We start from the raw sequence: 15,700 nt of genomic DNA, 5'->3' as shown, positions 1-15,700 counted from the left end.
CACATGTATATTTGGGCTGAAAATATGGGGCAATGATGGGCACACTAGGCTCCCATTACAGTTCCTAATCGGTCTGAAATCAAGTCCTGGGAGCAATTGGTTTGGCTTCACTACAACCCCCCCCGTTTGCACTCCAAACCTACTCTAAAATATTTTCTCACTGTAATTTGTCAAACACACATACCTGGCCTGTAGCCTTGGCAGGTATTTGAATGTATGAACCCCTGTGTGAACAATACCTGGAAGAGACATAGGACATGACTAGTCCTCCGGGAGGCTCCCTCCTGCCCCCTGAGAGGTCCCACTTTTCTGACTTCCATTACCATTAAGTTCTGCCTGACCTTGAAGGTATTAGAAATGCAGTTGTACGTTTCCCTAATAGCTGCCCTTTGGGGCTGGTTTCTTTCAGTTGGTGTATATTGGCTAATTATCTCCAATTTTATAACAGTCTGTTCTTGTTGGATACCACACATTTTTTTTTTCCCACTAGAATACTGTCTCGTTTGGGTCCGTTTTTTTTTTTTATTTTCATTCTAACCTGTTCTGTTTTGTTGCTAATTTTCCACACATCACTGGTGATCTTTGGTTGTTTTTCATATATATATTATTAATGAAAAGGGCTGTTTTTCTCAGCCATCACATGCTCTTGTGAACCCCACATACCGAAACTATGTAAGGGGAGGCTTTCAACTATGTGCTTGGGAGGAACTTAACAAGCTGCCTCTGATATCCCCTTAATGCAAATCAGAATATTCTGATTCTTCTCATTCTTTACCTGCCAGTCCTGGGTGTGATTCCACCTTAAAACATGGCCCCCACCCCTCCTGACTTCTCACGTATTAATGATTTTCAGTTATGATTGGATTTTTGTCATCAGACCTCATTGTAGCACGTACACATTATGTAAACTTGGATACTCCACTGAAGTTATTTGGTGTGATGGGAAGTGAATGGACTTTGGAGTCACTCTGACCAGGGCCATTTCCTGACTCTCGCATACTGGTTTGGCCTTTCTGAGTGAGTTGCTTGGCCCATGCAGGCCCTGATTTTTTGTCTCTAAAGTGGAATGAGATTGCATGTCTGCGGGGTTACTGGAAGAGCTGAGCTATGTGTGTAAGGTGCCTGCCACCCTGGAACTTGATTGGTTTTCCCTTTCCTTCCCTCCACTTTCCCTCACTTCCATCTGCCGCTCCTTCAACTCCTTCCTTTTTCCTGTGACCTTTCTGGTGGGCCTTCATTGCGTCCTGTGCAACATAAGAAGATGATACTGTCCTTCCTCCCAGAGTCATGCTGGGGATCTGATGATACTATTTTGTAAACCATAAAATCCTCCTCAAATAATAGTAATAACAATAGTGAGCCATGCCATCATTTCAAAAGGCAAAACAATGTATATTTCCTTCACCATCAGGAGATGATGCTGTGATGCTTGTATTATGCATTATCTTCAAAATCTGAACCCCTGCGTGCTCCTTGTTGTGTCTGTTTAGAGAAGCGAGTGTGTGGACGTGGTATGTTCTGTTGTGTACGTATCGGTAGCACTGATTGCCATTCTGAGTTGGCAACAAGGCTAGTGGAAGCGAAACAAGTGTATTGGTAAATAATGTGTAACCCAGGGTAGCCGGAATTCTATAAAGGGAAGGCAGCCCTATCTCTCAGCGTGTGCAATCTTGCTGATGATGGAGAGGTGCAGGCGGCAAACACACGGCTTCGTGAAGATTGCTTCTCCACAGGCCTTCTCCACTGGGCGCCACTGTACAGACGTGCTTAGCTTTAGCAAATCTCCCTGAAGGCAGTGGATTTATTCGTTGCTTCTTAAATTGCTCTGGGCTCGCACCGTTAGCTAGCTGAAGCAGATAGGTCATAAACAGGAAAGTCTTCATGGTGGTGAAGGTTCCGCTGTCCTGGATTTCCATCGCCCTGCTCCTTTACCTTGGGTTACTTGTTGCGTATCTATCAGTATGGTTCTTTCTGCTAAAGGTGAGACCAAGGAGCTCACCTGAACCCAGCTCCGATTCCATTGCAGGCCAGCCCTTTGTGAATCCCGACGGAACCCCTGCAATATACAACCCCCCCACCAGCCAGCAGCCCCTGCGAGGCTCGATGATGGCGCAGTCCCAGCCACCGCCGCAGCAACAGCCTTCTCCTCAGCCACCCCAGCCACATATGGCCGGCCCACTGGTCACTCAGGTAGGAGCTGGTGGGAAGGCGGGGAGGGCAGGTGTTCCCAGGCAAAGGCTGCAGAGTCCTCAGAGCAGAGACTGGTGCCTTAGGAGGAGGTGATACTTTTCACTGGGGCCATTTCCACCCACTCATAAGTAAGACCTGGCGGCCTAGAACCCTTGATAGCAAGTTGATAAGATTTCATCTGGATCCTCAAGTTTAGATAGACGTGAATGCCCCATCCAATGATTTGCATGGTGAGCACACTGCACTAGGGAAAACGAATGCCAAGTTTTCTCTGAGGTCTAGATGCTACATTTAAGGCATCACAGAGCCTGTCTGGGAGACTGAACCCATAACCTCAACCAGGCTTTCGTATCATCTTGCTCACTCATTCCCAACACAGACCAAGGACTCATGTCTGCAAAGGGATAGTACTGAATGCTTCATCAATTGGAAGAACAGGTATCAGTCCATTCTGAGGTGGCCTGCCTGTTCTTCAAGAGATGTAGAGTGGTCCTCCCTTCCTAGAGCAACACATGGAAATTGCCACAGAAACATGTGGTATTCCCAGGAGGTTGCCAGAGTGAACCTCATTTGTAATTTTTTCCCTTACTTCTCAGTCCTTGCACAGTATCTTTAGACCCAGTGGATTTGACTAACAACAATGACATGAAAAGTATCGCAGTGACTTCTGAAGGCAGTGTTTACTCTGAGCAAACATGCATCCTGCAAGGCTGGCTGGCTGTGCTCTGCCTGGCGTTGACTTCCCAGTGGTGGCTGGTTCCCCCCTCTGGAGTGCACCGAGCCAAGAGGACCTGTAGGGTGGTGTAGGTGGTGTGCTTCCGATAAGCCAGCCTTCCTGTGGGATTTCCACCCCCAGTGCTTCCCCGTTACCTGATCAGCTTTTTCTTTCCTCCAGTCGGTGCAGGGGCTGCAGGCTTCCTCCCAGTCAGTGCAATACCCAGCGGTCTCTTTTCCTCCCCAGCATCTCCTGCCAGTGTCTCCAACTCAACAGTTCCCCATGGTACCGTATTCCATGTGTGCAACCTTTCCCCTGGGAGAGCATGTCCACCAGTTTTATTACTTTCCTGTGCAGGGCTGGCTGATGCTGGGTGGGTGCCCCCGGCTGACTGTGAGGGGGCATGAGTTGGGGTCTCATTCCAGAACATTGCAACCCATCTCCAAAATAATGGTTGCCATTCTGTCATCTGTCCCACGTTTGCTGCTTCTGCAATTGGGTGCCCTTTTAAGAATTTACTGACTAAGCAGGGATTGAATGCCCCGAGAGTTTGAAGTCAGAAACAGAGAGATATGAACTCAGCGTGACAGCTTGGGAAACTTAAAGTTAGTTGAGGTGGTCATCACTCTGTGCTACTGATGTGGGAGGTTCCCCTAGCCCCCTGATCCCCCACTCTTTCTTCCTTTCCCCACAATGCACTAGGTCCTTTTGGACATCGAGAAGGAGCATTGCCCCGAAATTTCAGGCCAGGCCAGTGAAAAATACTCCCCAATATATCATGACACCATAGTGGCTCCATCTCTGTAGCAGCTGTGGGTGATGGTGAATACAACGGCTTCTGCCTCTCTCCAGAGGGCAGAGACTGTGGTTACTTCTGGGAAGCCCCGCTGACCTTTCAGGACCAAGGACACCAAGCCCTCCTTGCCTCAGCGCCATCCCGAGGATCTCAAACCCTTAGTGAAAAAATAATGATTTGTTTCCATTGGAAGAGGGAGATTTGGTCAAATTGTTTACCATCTCTGATCCTCTGGATGATTAAAATCTTATTATGTTCTCTTGTTGTTCTGGACAGAGAATTCCTTTTCTGTTATTGTTTCCAATTGGTGCGCCCTCCCTTGCCCACAGTGACAAGCATGTGGCCTGTGTCTGCCTCTGTGTGCCTCTCCCATTTCTAGGCTGCTCTCGCTAATTTCCTCTTTGTTTCTGGGCAGAGAGACGATGTGGCGACACAGTTCACCCAGATGAACCTGAGCCGGCAATCCTCAGGAGAGACTCCTGAGCCCCCATCTGGTCCTGTCTACCCGCCGTCCCTCATGGCACAGCCAACCCAACAGCCAAGCTACGTCATTGCCTCTACAGGCCAGCAGCTCCCTACGGGGGGGTTCTCAGGCTCTGGACCTCCCATCTCCCAGCAAGTCATCCAGGCCCCTCCCTCACCACAGGGCTTTGTGCAACAGCCTCCACCTGCACAAGTGAGTGTGCTTTTCCTCACACCTGTGACCTATAGCTTATTCGCTAGGTGTTTTGACATCTACATTTCCACACAGACTACCACCAGGTCAACCTGGTGTGGCTCTTTCTGGTCCATATTGATATTCCCCACCTCCAGAACCTGATCTGTCCTATTCAGCAGTTGTGCAAAGCCATGGGGCTCAGAAAGTAGGTTGAATGAAACTGACCCAACTTCCCATGATACAGTGCGGGGAGTGTCCCATTTTCCAGGCTGCTGGTACGGGAGCCATGCAGGAAAGCATTCCCTCCCATGCAAGGTCCTGCTCACTGGACTGCCTAGAAAGGGAAAGTAGGAAGGAAGAAGAGAGCCTGCTCTGCAGGGACTTTCAACTCTCCCCTGCTGCAGCTCGGGAAATGTGCTCTTTCCTTAAGCATTTTCTGGAGCTAATCTGGTGCTCCAGGCAGGAGCTCCTCTAGGAATATAAAGGAGGAAGCTAAAGAGGATATCCACTGTCCCTTCCTCTCCCTAGGGGGAAGCAGAGCTCCTGAGTGCTCTCACGGGTAGTCATTAATCATATTTAATTGACTTGAGCATGTAAGACACCACAGATCACTGATTTTTACTGTCTTCTCAAAGACTGATTATCTGTTACTGTTCACCACCAAACATCTCTGGTGATCTCCTGGGTATCCCTTGCAGAATATTGCAAGTGATTACTGTCAAGATGTAAAATGCACAGAGGCGTTTTCCGGTCCATTTTCTAGGCACACATATCCCAAGCAAATTCCATCCTAATTAAGAAATATTGTATTGGATGAGCTGTTTAAAGTACGGTGTCACCTTTGTATTATTTGTTTCACTGCCTTAACATCTTGAATAAATTATTTTCTTTTCAAGCCATGCAAAACGCTTCACCATGAAATGATTTTCATTCAGTTGTTCATTTTATTTTGAATGATTAATTAATTGTTCATCTTCGGTTTTCTTCTCTGCAATATCTCTTGACCAGTAGGATTTAAGGAGATGTGAAAAAATAATTTTAAGTTACAGGAGAAAGGGCTTCAATAATGTATTAATTATTTTAGTAATAAATTAAATACTTAAAGTTTAATTAGTGGGAAAAATAGTGTAGCTCTTTTATCCTAAACAGCATCTAAGTGTTTCTTACCCATTTCTGCTATCAAGGAGAAGAGTTGGCAGGATATTTAATTGAAGAATTTTTTTGAAAGACTTTAAAAATAAAAAGTCTTCCTTGATGAATGAATTTCACTATTAGTGCACTGCAGGAGCAAAGACAACTCAGAACCCCTGGTGTGTCTGCAACAGACATTTCTTCAAAAGATTTAGAAATAGAAAGGGAGGAGAGTAGGGCGCCTGGGTGGCTCAGCCGGTTAAGCGACTGCCTTCGGCTCAGGTCATGATCCCAGGGTCCTGGGATCGAGTCCCACATCAGGCTCCCTGCTCTGCGGGGAGCCTGCTTCTCCCTCTCTCACTCCCCCTGCTTGTGTTCCCTCTCTCGCTGTGTCTCTCTCTGTCAAATAAATAAATAAAATCTTTAAAAAAAAAAAAAAAGAAAGGGAGGAGAGTAGAAAAACAAAACAAAACAAAACAGGTGTTCAAGGTTCCTGGTCAGTCTGGGCATGCATGAACTTCTTAGGTATAAGATACAACCCATTGTGCGTTTCAATTTAGTAAACATTTTAAAGCTTGATTACTCAACTATGGAACAATGAAAAGAACTTGAGGTACAGTCCAAGGGCATATGGAAATAAATGAAATGTATGCAGAAAGTGAACCTAATATTTAATAACCTTGAAGTCAGTTTTGTCTGCCATGTCATGTAAGCCTTCTGAACACCCCCTGGAAGGTGAGGCAAGAAACACATGGACAAGGCAAAGAGGGACTTGAAGAAGGTGGTGGGAGAAGAGATTTTTTAATACGGCTTCTTCTTTTTTCTCATTTATTGCTTTCCTCTTCTAATTTACTCATATTTTGGTTTTCCATGTTTTAAAATATACATAGTTGTTGAAAAATTAACATTTTCTCCCCTTGGGAGCTATCCTTACTCTTTTCTCCCTTCCAACCTTGCATTTGGATCCTTTGATGCCTCCTCTTAGCCCCACTCAGCACCTTCCTCCATGGGGGAGGATGAGGATGAGCCAAGTGCCCATGCCCCGTTTGCTTCATATGACTGGGAGATGTAAGTGCTAAGAGCTGGCTGATGCTCTGCCTGGGAGAGGTACCGAGTGGAGGTGACCAGACCTCTAGCACAGCCTGGCAGGGTATCAAAGGAGGTAGGGCGGGAGAAAAATACAAGAACAAACCAGGACAACTGAGTACTAAAAATTGAGGCTCTCCTTCAAGAGGTTATACTTTCATCCAAACCATTAGTGCTCATCAGGGAATTTTCAAGTGTTTGAACTCTTTCCCACATCCCTAAAGGTATTTTCATGTTTCATATTGAATATGAGAGAAAAGACCAAGGATTGGGTAACATATTTATGAGCTTCCATTGAATCAAGTCACAGATTTTCCTAAGGGAACAAACTGTTTATTTTTCCTAAAGGACATGGAAATATAAGGCTCATGAATAAATTCCATAATAGTTGCTCTTGTTCTTAATTTTAGGAAGCATCTGATGTATAATGGTAGTAATCTTTAATAGCATCATGATTTGCCAGAGTGTAACTAAAACCTGTTATTATTCTAGGATTCTTTGGGTTTTTATTGTTATAAATTGCCTTACAAAAAAAGGGAGAAATAGGGAGAAAAAATCACTATAAACAAAATGTACAATTAGTTAGTTGCCAAATACTGACCCATGTTCATTCGAGACTCGTTCAGTCTCTTACCCTTGGATATCCATATTGCCAGACAGAATTAGAATTCATAACAATTCCAGGGGATTGCAGAACCACAGCTCAACACACTCTAAGTTATCTTTTGTCCCTATGTTATGATAAATCAGGAAAACATGATACATGTGTTTCAATAGCAAGATTGAAATAAAAAAGTGTTTCCTATTTGACGTGATCAAATCAGAAAATAAAATCACCATTGAAATCACTGTTCTCAAATATAGGTGGCTTGTAATTTTATTCTGTGTATGTGATACTTACTTGTAGGCTGGTCCTAGTGTACCTCTGTTTACACTTTCGAGAAGATGATAGAAGAATGGTCAGAAGCCTGGAGATGAAAAATTATTCAAGATCAGTAAGAGAGCAGCCTTAATATAAATGAACTGAGGCAGGCAATGTCTCCAAATCAAGGGACATTTGATTGGAATCTTATTGGAAGTAATTAGAATATGTTCAGCCATTCTCAGTCATTAGAAAGTGACAGTAGGTGACACAAACATTATTTTAAATATATTTTCTTTTTTCAGATTGAACATAAATTCTCTTGGATACTGGCTCTGTGCCAATCACTCTGCCAAGTGCTTTGATAGACTTGACCATATTTTGTAATTCCAACCCCTGCTTCTTATAGGCTAGAGATTAGTAGTTTTCACGTCTCACGTGAGTTTCCATTAGAAAAAGAATTCGTTAGATATAATATTTAAAACTACCATAAACTTTTTGTTGTGGTAGATGACTGTTTCATCCCCCCCTCCTTTTTTAAAAGATTTTACTTATTTATTTATTGGAGAGAGAGAGAGTGAGCGATGGAGAAAGAGCACAAGCCCAGGGCGGGTTGGGGGGGCGGGGCAGAGGGAGAAGCAGACTCCCCGCTGAGCAGGGAGTCTGATGGTAGACTTGCTCCCAGGTCCCTGGGATCGTGACCTGAGCTGAAGTCAGACGCTTAACCACCTGAGCCACCCAGGCGCCCCTGTTTCATTCACTCTTGCTTCATCTGAAAACACAAAATCCAGTGTTTTAGGACAACAACCATTGTGTTGCTCAGGACTAGGTCAGCAACTAGAGCAGAACTCAGCAGGGATGGTTCAGCTCTGGTTTATATGGTAATGGCTCAGGCAGCTTGACTGGGGCTGGAACATCCAAGATGGCCTCGCTCCCATGCCCAGAATGTCGGCATAGCCTGTCCACTGGGGTGCCTGTCTTCTCCACGTGGCCTCTTTCTCCAGCAGCATGACCTGGACTTCTTCTCCTGGTGGCTGGGTGCTCCTCCTGTGTGAGCAGAAGTGCAAGTCTTCTTATGGACCTGGCTTGCAAGTCTCAGAGTCGCCATTTCTGCCTCATGACATTGGTCAAAGCAAGTCCCAGAGCCAGCCCAGATTCAAGGACTTGGGGAATCGATTTCACATCTTCATGAGAAGAGTAGCATGCACGCACATAGGCCAGGGTGAAGTGTTTGGTGGCCATCTTTACAATCTACTACAATCGTAGTATGTCATAAGGCGACCACACATTTTACGTTAAAGTGTTACTTCGTACACATTTCTCACTCCCTGCGGTTCTTCTCTTTCTTCCACAGATGTCCGTGTATTACTATCCATCTGGTCAGTACCCTACCTCAAACACGCAGCAGTACCGGCCCCTGGCCTCCGCTCAGTACAGTGCTCAGAGGGGTCAGCCAACACCACAGGGGGCACAAGCAGGTACTTGCAGTCTGTTTTCCATGTCCTCCTCTAAACCGGTGATTTGTGCATGTCAGTACCTCAGCTGTCCTCTTTGGATGAGTATCCAAGCTTGGCAGTTTAAATCGCCTCATTTCCTTTACCTGGACAAGATAACGGAGCATTGGATTAACTCTGGGTGGAAAAGTAACAGGTACAAGAAGGTGAAGCCCATGTCACTCCAGTACCCAGACATGCATGCTAAATACAGTCTCCATAAATTACTTCTGGATCTTCTTAATTTCTTTTAAAGCAGAGTGCCAACCACATCCTTATCTTCCTAGTTCATACCTTTTCCTTTTTTTTTTTTTTTTCCTTTTCAACCTGAAGAAATCCTTCCCCTGTTCCTAAAGCTAGGGGGCCAAATTAGGTTGTTTCCAAGCCATCCTAAAAAGTACTGTCTTTAGAAGAAGGCCCCCGACACTGCAGCCCGTATCCCCGGTGGAAGTCTGACTCCACGGCTCACTTTCTCAAGGGCCACACGCCTCCCGCCCAGAGCTTGGCAGCCACTGTGCAGTGGGAAGGGGGGCCGATACACTGTACGAGAGTGAGTAGCAGGTCTCACAGTGAACCGGTCTCTTTCCCTACTGTGGCACATTCCTAATGGCATGCCTGTGCCCAGAGAGCAGCAGGAGCCCAGCAGGGCTGAGTGACTTGTGCTAGGGAGAGGCTTGTGTCCCTCCTGCTGACCACTCTGCAGGGGAAACTGCTCACTGCCATGCTGAAGACCGCCTGACTGGGGGACCCTGCCTTCCGTAAGTAGGTTGTGCTAGAGCACGTGCTCCACTGTCTCCTTCATGAATGGCTGTTCTGCCATCGGATCTCTATGCTGATTATATGTATATGCATCTGTGATATGAACATACACGTGTGGTATATATGGGAGATGTACAATTTTTATAAGCGGACAAAAAGCACAGTCCTTGCCAAGGGTTCACACCAAGAACAGATACCCTGAGAATAGGAATGCTGACATGACTAGCATCTTGTCAGACTGGAGAAATGATTCAGTTCCTCTGTACTACAGATAGGTATAGAGTCTTTGGTTCAGCTCCTGGCCTACTTAAAGTCTGTGGGAGAAGAATTAGGAAATGTATTGCTGCCAGCGAGACTGTCTTTTGTTTCAACACTGTAATAGTTTGGAGGAAAAATACACACTGACCTCTGAATTGATTTTATATTTTTATAGTAATAAGAACACAAAAGGGTTTTTTTTTTTTATTATTTTTTAAAAGATTTTATTTATTTGAGAGAGAGAAGAGGGAGAGGGAGAGTCAGAGGATCTTGAGATCATGACCTGAGCCGAAGGCAGATGCTCAACCGACTGAGCCACCCAGGTGTCCCGAACACAAAAGGCTTTAAAATGATCAGTTATTTTAAGAAAAGATTTTGGTAATATTTTCTCTGATTGTTGGAAAATGCTGTTCTCTCTATCACGTGGTGGTAACTATGCTATCAATTTAGATATATACTATAGTAATGTGCTGCTTGCATTCCTCCTGCTAATGTTTATGAGAGAGTTAATTTATGATCTTCTAGCTACTGGTCCAGAGGCCACTGTGAAGTTTTCCTTTTGGTTACCAATGCTTGTAGAAGAAAGGTGTGGATATCTAATGATAATGATTGACCAAGTTTTAGTTTACTGCCATTATTTGACAGTTTCCTGAAGAGATATTTCAGCCTTGTGTTGAGTATAGTTCCTACGCAGGCGTGCAGTTACAAACCTTCTGGGACCTACTAAAACCTGAAAACTCCGGGTCTGTGTGAGGGGCTGAGACAGTTGGATGAATATGTTCGCTGGGCAACAGAAGGAGATTTAGGATAAGCCTTGGGCTCCCCCTGACCCTTCTCCACTGTCTTCACTGATGAGTGTCAATATTAGCAAGAACACCATGACATTTTGTTATATTTTTTAAAACATTGTGGGAGAATTTAGGGATGCAGAACCTCCCCCCATCTCATGGAGACCTAACTGGCCCCAACTACATTCCATGGCAGCCTGGAGACACTGACTTGTCCCATGCTCCCACATCACCATGGAAATGCCAGCCCCCAGGTGAGGTAATGTCATCGCAGTTAGAAGGGTGCATTTTAAAGTAGTATCGTATCCAAAATAGAAGTGCTTCAGGTGTCAAGGAGGTGAGTGGAGCTAAGGTGGTCTGTGGGGAGTGGGGAGATGAGAAAAAGGAAATGATGCATGAATGATACCCTCCCAGAAGGGACAGCGTCAATATGCACATGAGACCTTTGAGCTCCTGGCTTTTGAGACCACCACACCCAATATGAGCCGAAAATCTCAGTGCAGTTTCCACCGCGGTGTTGAATTTACTGAAGGTTTGGGAAGACAGTGTTCCCTGACCTCACTAAGAATCACCTCTGCTGACAAAATCCCAGCCATCCAGCTCGTGCCATGGTTCCATGACAGTACGTGACTACAGTGAGGAGGGCTTTTGCTGAGCTTAGACACTAACAGAGATTTCCCAAAGGGGCAACGTGGTTATTTGGGGGAGCCGCAGTTCCTGAGGAGGTTGAAGATAGGCCCTCTCTCTCTGTAAAGTGACCTCGGGACAAGCGGTAGTCTGGCACCATCCCACAGTGATGGCCTGACTCTCAGGGGCCTGACCTTCTCCCACCTTCATCTGGTCCTGCTTGGCCTGCATCACAGTAAACTCTGTATCACAGGGTTAAGGCATTTAGTGTGGAGCAAATTTACCTCAGTTACAACCAAATGAGAGCTTAATCCCAGTTTGCTTCTTGGCGCTGTTCTTAAGCTTTATTTAACGGTATTGAAAAGTATTTCTTCTTTGTCCTACATTCTTGACCAAATTGAAATCTCTGTAAGTCACGACATCTTTCCTAGGCCTTAAAGCTACACATAGTGGATTTTTATAAAGGAAATCGGATATTCTACAATTGACTAAATAGGCCACTTGAGTTACCCTGAGGCCCAATGGGGGGACATAAATTCTTCCTCCTGGTGATTTTTTTGTACTCTTTACTCTACCAAAGGTGCTAAGCCTCCGGAAGAACTGGTGGGGATTATAAACAAGAGTCATTTATGAGTGGTAGATTTGAACAGTGATATTTGGATTTTGTAGCTACATATACAAGGGAAATAAAAACCATTAATACAGAAGTGTCTCTAATGGAAAAAAAAATATGTTGTCAATTTAACATTATCAGGTACCCCCTATGACCTGAAGCTGCATAGAAAGGCAGTTATCAGGTTCAAGCTAAAAAGACTGTGGTTTTCAAATCCTTCCAGCTTTGAAAGACTTGGAAGTGAGAATGTCCCACCTGAGAACAGGATTTTCCCATGGATCAAATACTGAAATGGAGTACTGATGAGCAAGCCTTTCATTTCGTTATATTTTAGGCTTACTTAGTAGTCAGTTACTATATTGCATTTAGTTAATACCTATGTTGCTATGATTTTATTCTGGTTTAAAAACTTTTGTTTTGTTTTGTTTTTAAAGGTTTTATTTATTTGAGAGAGAGAGCATGAGCAGGACAGAGAGAGAGGGAGAAGCAGACTCCCCGCTGAACAAGGAGCCTGATGTGGGGCTGGATCCCAGGACTCTGGGATCATGACCTGAGCCAAAGGCAGACGCTTAACTGACTGAGCCACCCAGGCACCCCTAAAATTTTTTTAAGGCCACAAGCATGTTAGTAGTAATTATAGGCACCATCAGTTAGGTCTCTAAGGGGCTAGTTGCTATGTTAAGTATTTACAAACATTGCGTTTTTTCATTCCCACCACAGATTTACAAGGGAAATAGCTGTGAGCACCCCTGTTCAGAAATAAGTTACCCAGGGTCTCAGGGTTGATCAGATTGGGAGGAGCACCCAGGCTTGCCTGGTTTTAAACCTGCACATTAATCACTTTATCACAATCACATAAACCTAGTTACTAGTGTTGCCTTTATTTACTGTCATGGATGATCATAAACGAGCCCCTTGGAACTAAACCTGCAGGCCCATGTTACGGAGGCAGATAGCATCTAATTAATTATCCAAGTACAATCAGGTTGACTAATAGCAGAACAAATGGGGGACTCTGGACTTTGGCTCCCGACCGACCACAGGCTTTCACGTTCCGTTGCAGTGTTGGTCACTAACGGCAAATGACAGAGCGCAACTGAGACATTTATGTGCGGATCACATATTGAAAAGAGAGAGAGAAAAAAAGAATTCATCTTGAATCTTGTCTCCAACTCTAAATTCCTTTCTCAGTTTGACTAAAAAAGAAATATATGTAGCTTCATTCTCCACTCTCCACAATCTTGCACATGTTCTAAAAGCCACAAAAATGGGCTTGTAAAATCCTATACGCTTGGCATGTGGGGATGAATAAATCCTGGTTTTGGTATCAGAATAATAATGGCCTCATAAAATGAATTGGGAAGTGTTCCCTCCTCTTCTGTTTTTTTGGAAGGAATTGTGTAAAAATGGTGCCGAATTAAATGTTTGACAGAATCCTCCAGTGACACTCTCTGGGCCTGGGGATTTTCAGAAGCATTATTTTTTTTTTACTTTTTACATGAATATAATTCCTAGAGCTTTTAATTATGAAATAGTTATGGTTACAAGAGTATTCAGATGATCTGTCTCATCTTTGCTGAGTTTTGGTCCTTTGTGGTCATTGAGGAATTGGCTCATTTCTTCTAAGTTGCCGGATTTATGAGTGAAAAGTTATTGGCGGTATTTATTATCCTTTGAATGGCTGCAGGATATGTTGGGATATCCCGTTTTTGTTTTTTTTTTTTCTAACTATTGGTGATTTTTAAATTCTCCCTTCTCAGTTTTGTAAGTCTTCCTAAATTTATCAATTTTATTGAACTTTTCAAGGAACTACCACTTTGTTTCATTGATTTTCTCTATTTTATTGTTTTGTTTTCATTGATTTCTGTTCGTATCTTTTTTATTTTCTTCCTTCTGCACACATTCGCTTTATTTTGTTCTACTTTATGTAGTTTCTTGAGGTAGAAAGTGAGATTACTGATTTAGGACTTTTTCTCTTTTTTAATGCGAGCATACTTAGTGCTATAGGTTTCCTTCATAGCCTTGCTTTAACAATGTGCCCCATATTTTTATGTGCTATATTTCCATTTCATTCATTCATATATATTTTTTTTTTATTTTCTGTGAGATTTCCTCTTTGATCTATGGATTATTTAGAGGTGTTTTGTTTAATACCCAAGTGTTTGGAAGTTTCCCTGTTGTATTTCTGTCATTGATTCTAGACTGATTCCATTACAATTAAAGAACATACTCTGTATGATTTCAACTCTTAGAAGATTGTTGAAGTTGGTTTTATGGACCAGGATATGGTCTAATTTGCTGAATGCTCCATAACCTCTTGAAAACAATTGAGTACTCTGCTGTTGTTTGGTGGAAATGTTCTAGACATGTCAATTAAAATCCTGTCAGTTTATTTTGTTGTTCAAATCTTCTATATTTTTGATGATTTTCTGCTTACTAGTTCTATCCGTGGCTAAGGGATGATATTCACGACTTCAATTATAAGACTTCCTATAGTCCTGACATGAATCTTAAGGCAAAGATTACCCTCAGCTTCCCTGGAGTCCAAGGATGTGGGGGAAACTTTGAAGTTATTCAAAGCATGTTATCATTTGTTGTTGTTGTTTTTTTTCCTCAAATAATTAAGACATGTTTGATTCCCTAAAAAACGTTAGAAACATTCCATAAAGATAGTCCGGAAGGTAAGGCCCTGTGACCAATGAGGTTTGGGTAATCTGTTGCCACACACTGTTGCCTACATCCCTTACGTGCCAGGCTTCCAACACTTTGCTTAATGCCAATGATATTACTCTAGGTTTAGGTTGAAGAATAATATAGATTACTGTTTACAACAGGCGGTCCAATAGTGCTGCTTTTCTGATAGATCAGGAGAACCTGGATTCTTAATTGTCGTGAAAGTAGAATGGCCGCAGAGCAGAGCAGGAAGGGGGAAACGCAATACTTGAGGGAACCCTTCATTCGGTTAGTTTATAACTGCAGCAAATCCTTTGGAGTAGATTCTGAAAACTCTGGAGATGCTGCTTACCTCTGTTTTTTAAATCCCTTTCCTGCCCCCCTCCTCCACTCCCAGCCATTCTGCTGAATGCTTCATTTTGGGTAAAAACCAGTTTCATAGAGCAATTTCCGTGAAAATGTTTTACTTTTCAAATTATAGATCGGAAGGAAACCATGAAAAAGAAATCTTAAATAATGCATCATATTGCAAAAGCCCATGCAGCTTTTGTGGGGCTTCCTTAAGCCTATTTAGTTTACTTCTGCTCCGGTCCTGTCAGGGCTCTGGGTGGGGTAAATGACGAGCCAACTCGCCTGGCAAAGCAGAGTTGGAATCCTTGCAGGAGACAGTGACAGAGGTCTTCAAATTTGTTTGAGCTGCTTGACTCACTCTTTCACTTATATTTAACATAAGCCTCACTTGGACTCTCTCTTACACTCTGCCAAACAGCCATCATGAGGTATGAATGAGGTATGAAGAGTAGACTCAGAATTTAAATGCTCAGTTTGGTTAAATGAGGAAACTGAGAAAGGTCAGCCTCCTGCCCGGTGTGGCGTCTTTCTTGTCAGAGCCAGAAAGGGGGATGGGGGGCTTCTAGTACCTCAGTCTTCACAGATTCATTGACAAACACAGGTTTCAGAAACCCAGCAGGCTTACTCAGTGTGACCAAGTCTGACTTGTGAATTCTGCCCTTGGATATTTGAACTTAGTACCATGTGCAGGTTATAAGGA

The 15,700-nt window shown here is 43.6% G+C and overlaps 1 protein-coding gene across 17 annotated transcripts in view; it reads left to right on the top strand.

Moving 5' to 3' along the window:
* The window catches only part of ARPP21 (cAMP regulated phosphoprotein 21), a 155,528-nt gene that overhangs the window by 95,679 nt on the left and 44,149 nt on the right, over positions 1–15,700 (top strand). For 15 of the 17 annotated variants that reach the window (XM_045904076.3, XM_064590336.1, XM_064590343.1 and 12 more), the window contains 4 exons: positions 2,027–2,190; positions 3,086–3,190; positions 4,117–4,377; positions 8,793–8,916. In XM_045904076.3, the coding sequence (XP_045760032.1) occupies positions 2,027–2,190; positions 3,086–3,190; positions 4,117–4,377; positions 8,793–8,916 (654 nt within the window). The remainder of the gene's footprint in view (positions 1–2,026; positions 2,191–3,085; positions 3,191–4,116; positions 4,378–8,792; positions 8,917–15,700) is intronic. The other 2 variants (XM_045904092.2, XM_045904089.2) reach the window with 1 other exon arrangement.

The sequence above is a fragment of the Mirounga angustirostris genome, unplaced genomic scaffold (genome assembly GCF_029215605.1).
Source record: "Mirounga angustirostris isolate CCGP_5_RB_7025 unplaced genomic scaffold, mMirAng1.0.hap1 SCAF_1, whole genome shotgun sequence".
Lineage (NCBI taxonomy): Eukaryota > Metazoa > Chordata > Mammalia > Carnivora > Phocidae > Mirounga > Mirounga angustirostris.
The sequence above is the reverse complement of the archived record's forward strand: the minus strand, read 5'-3'. Positions and strand labels throughout refer to the sequence as shown.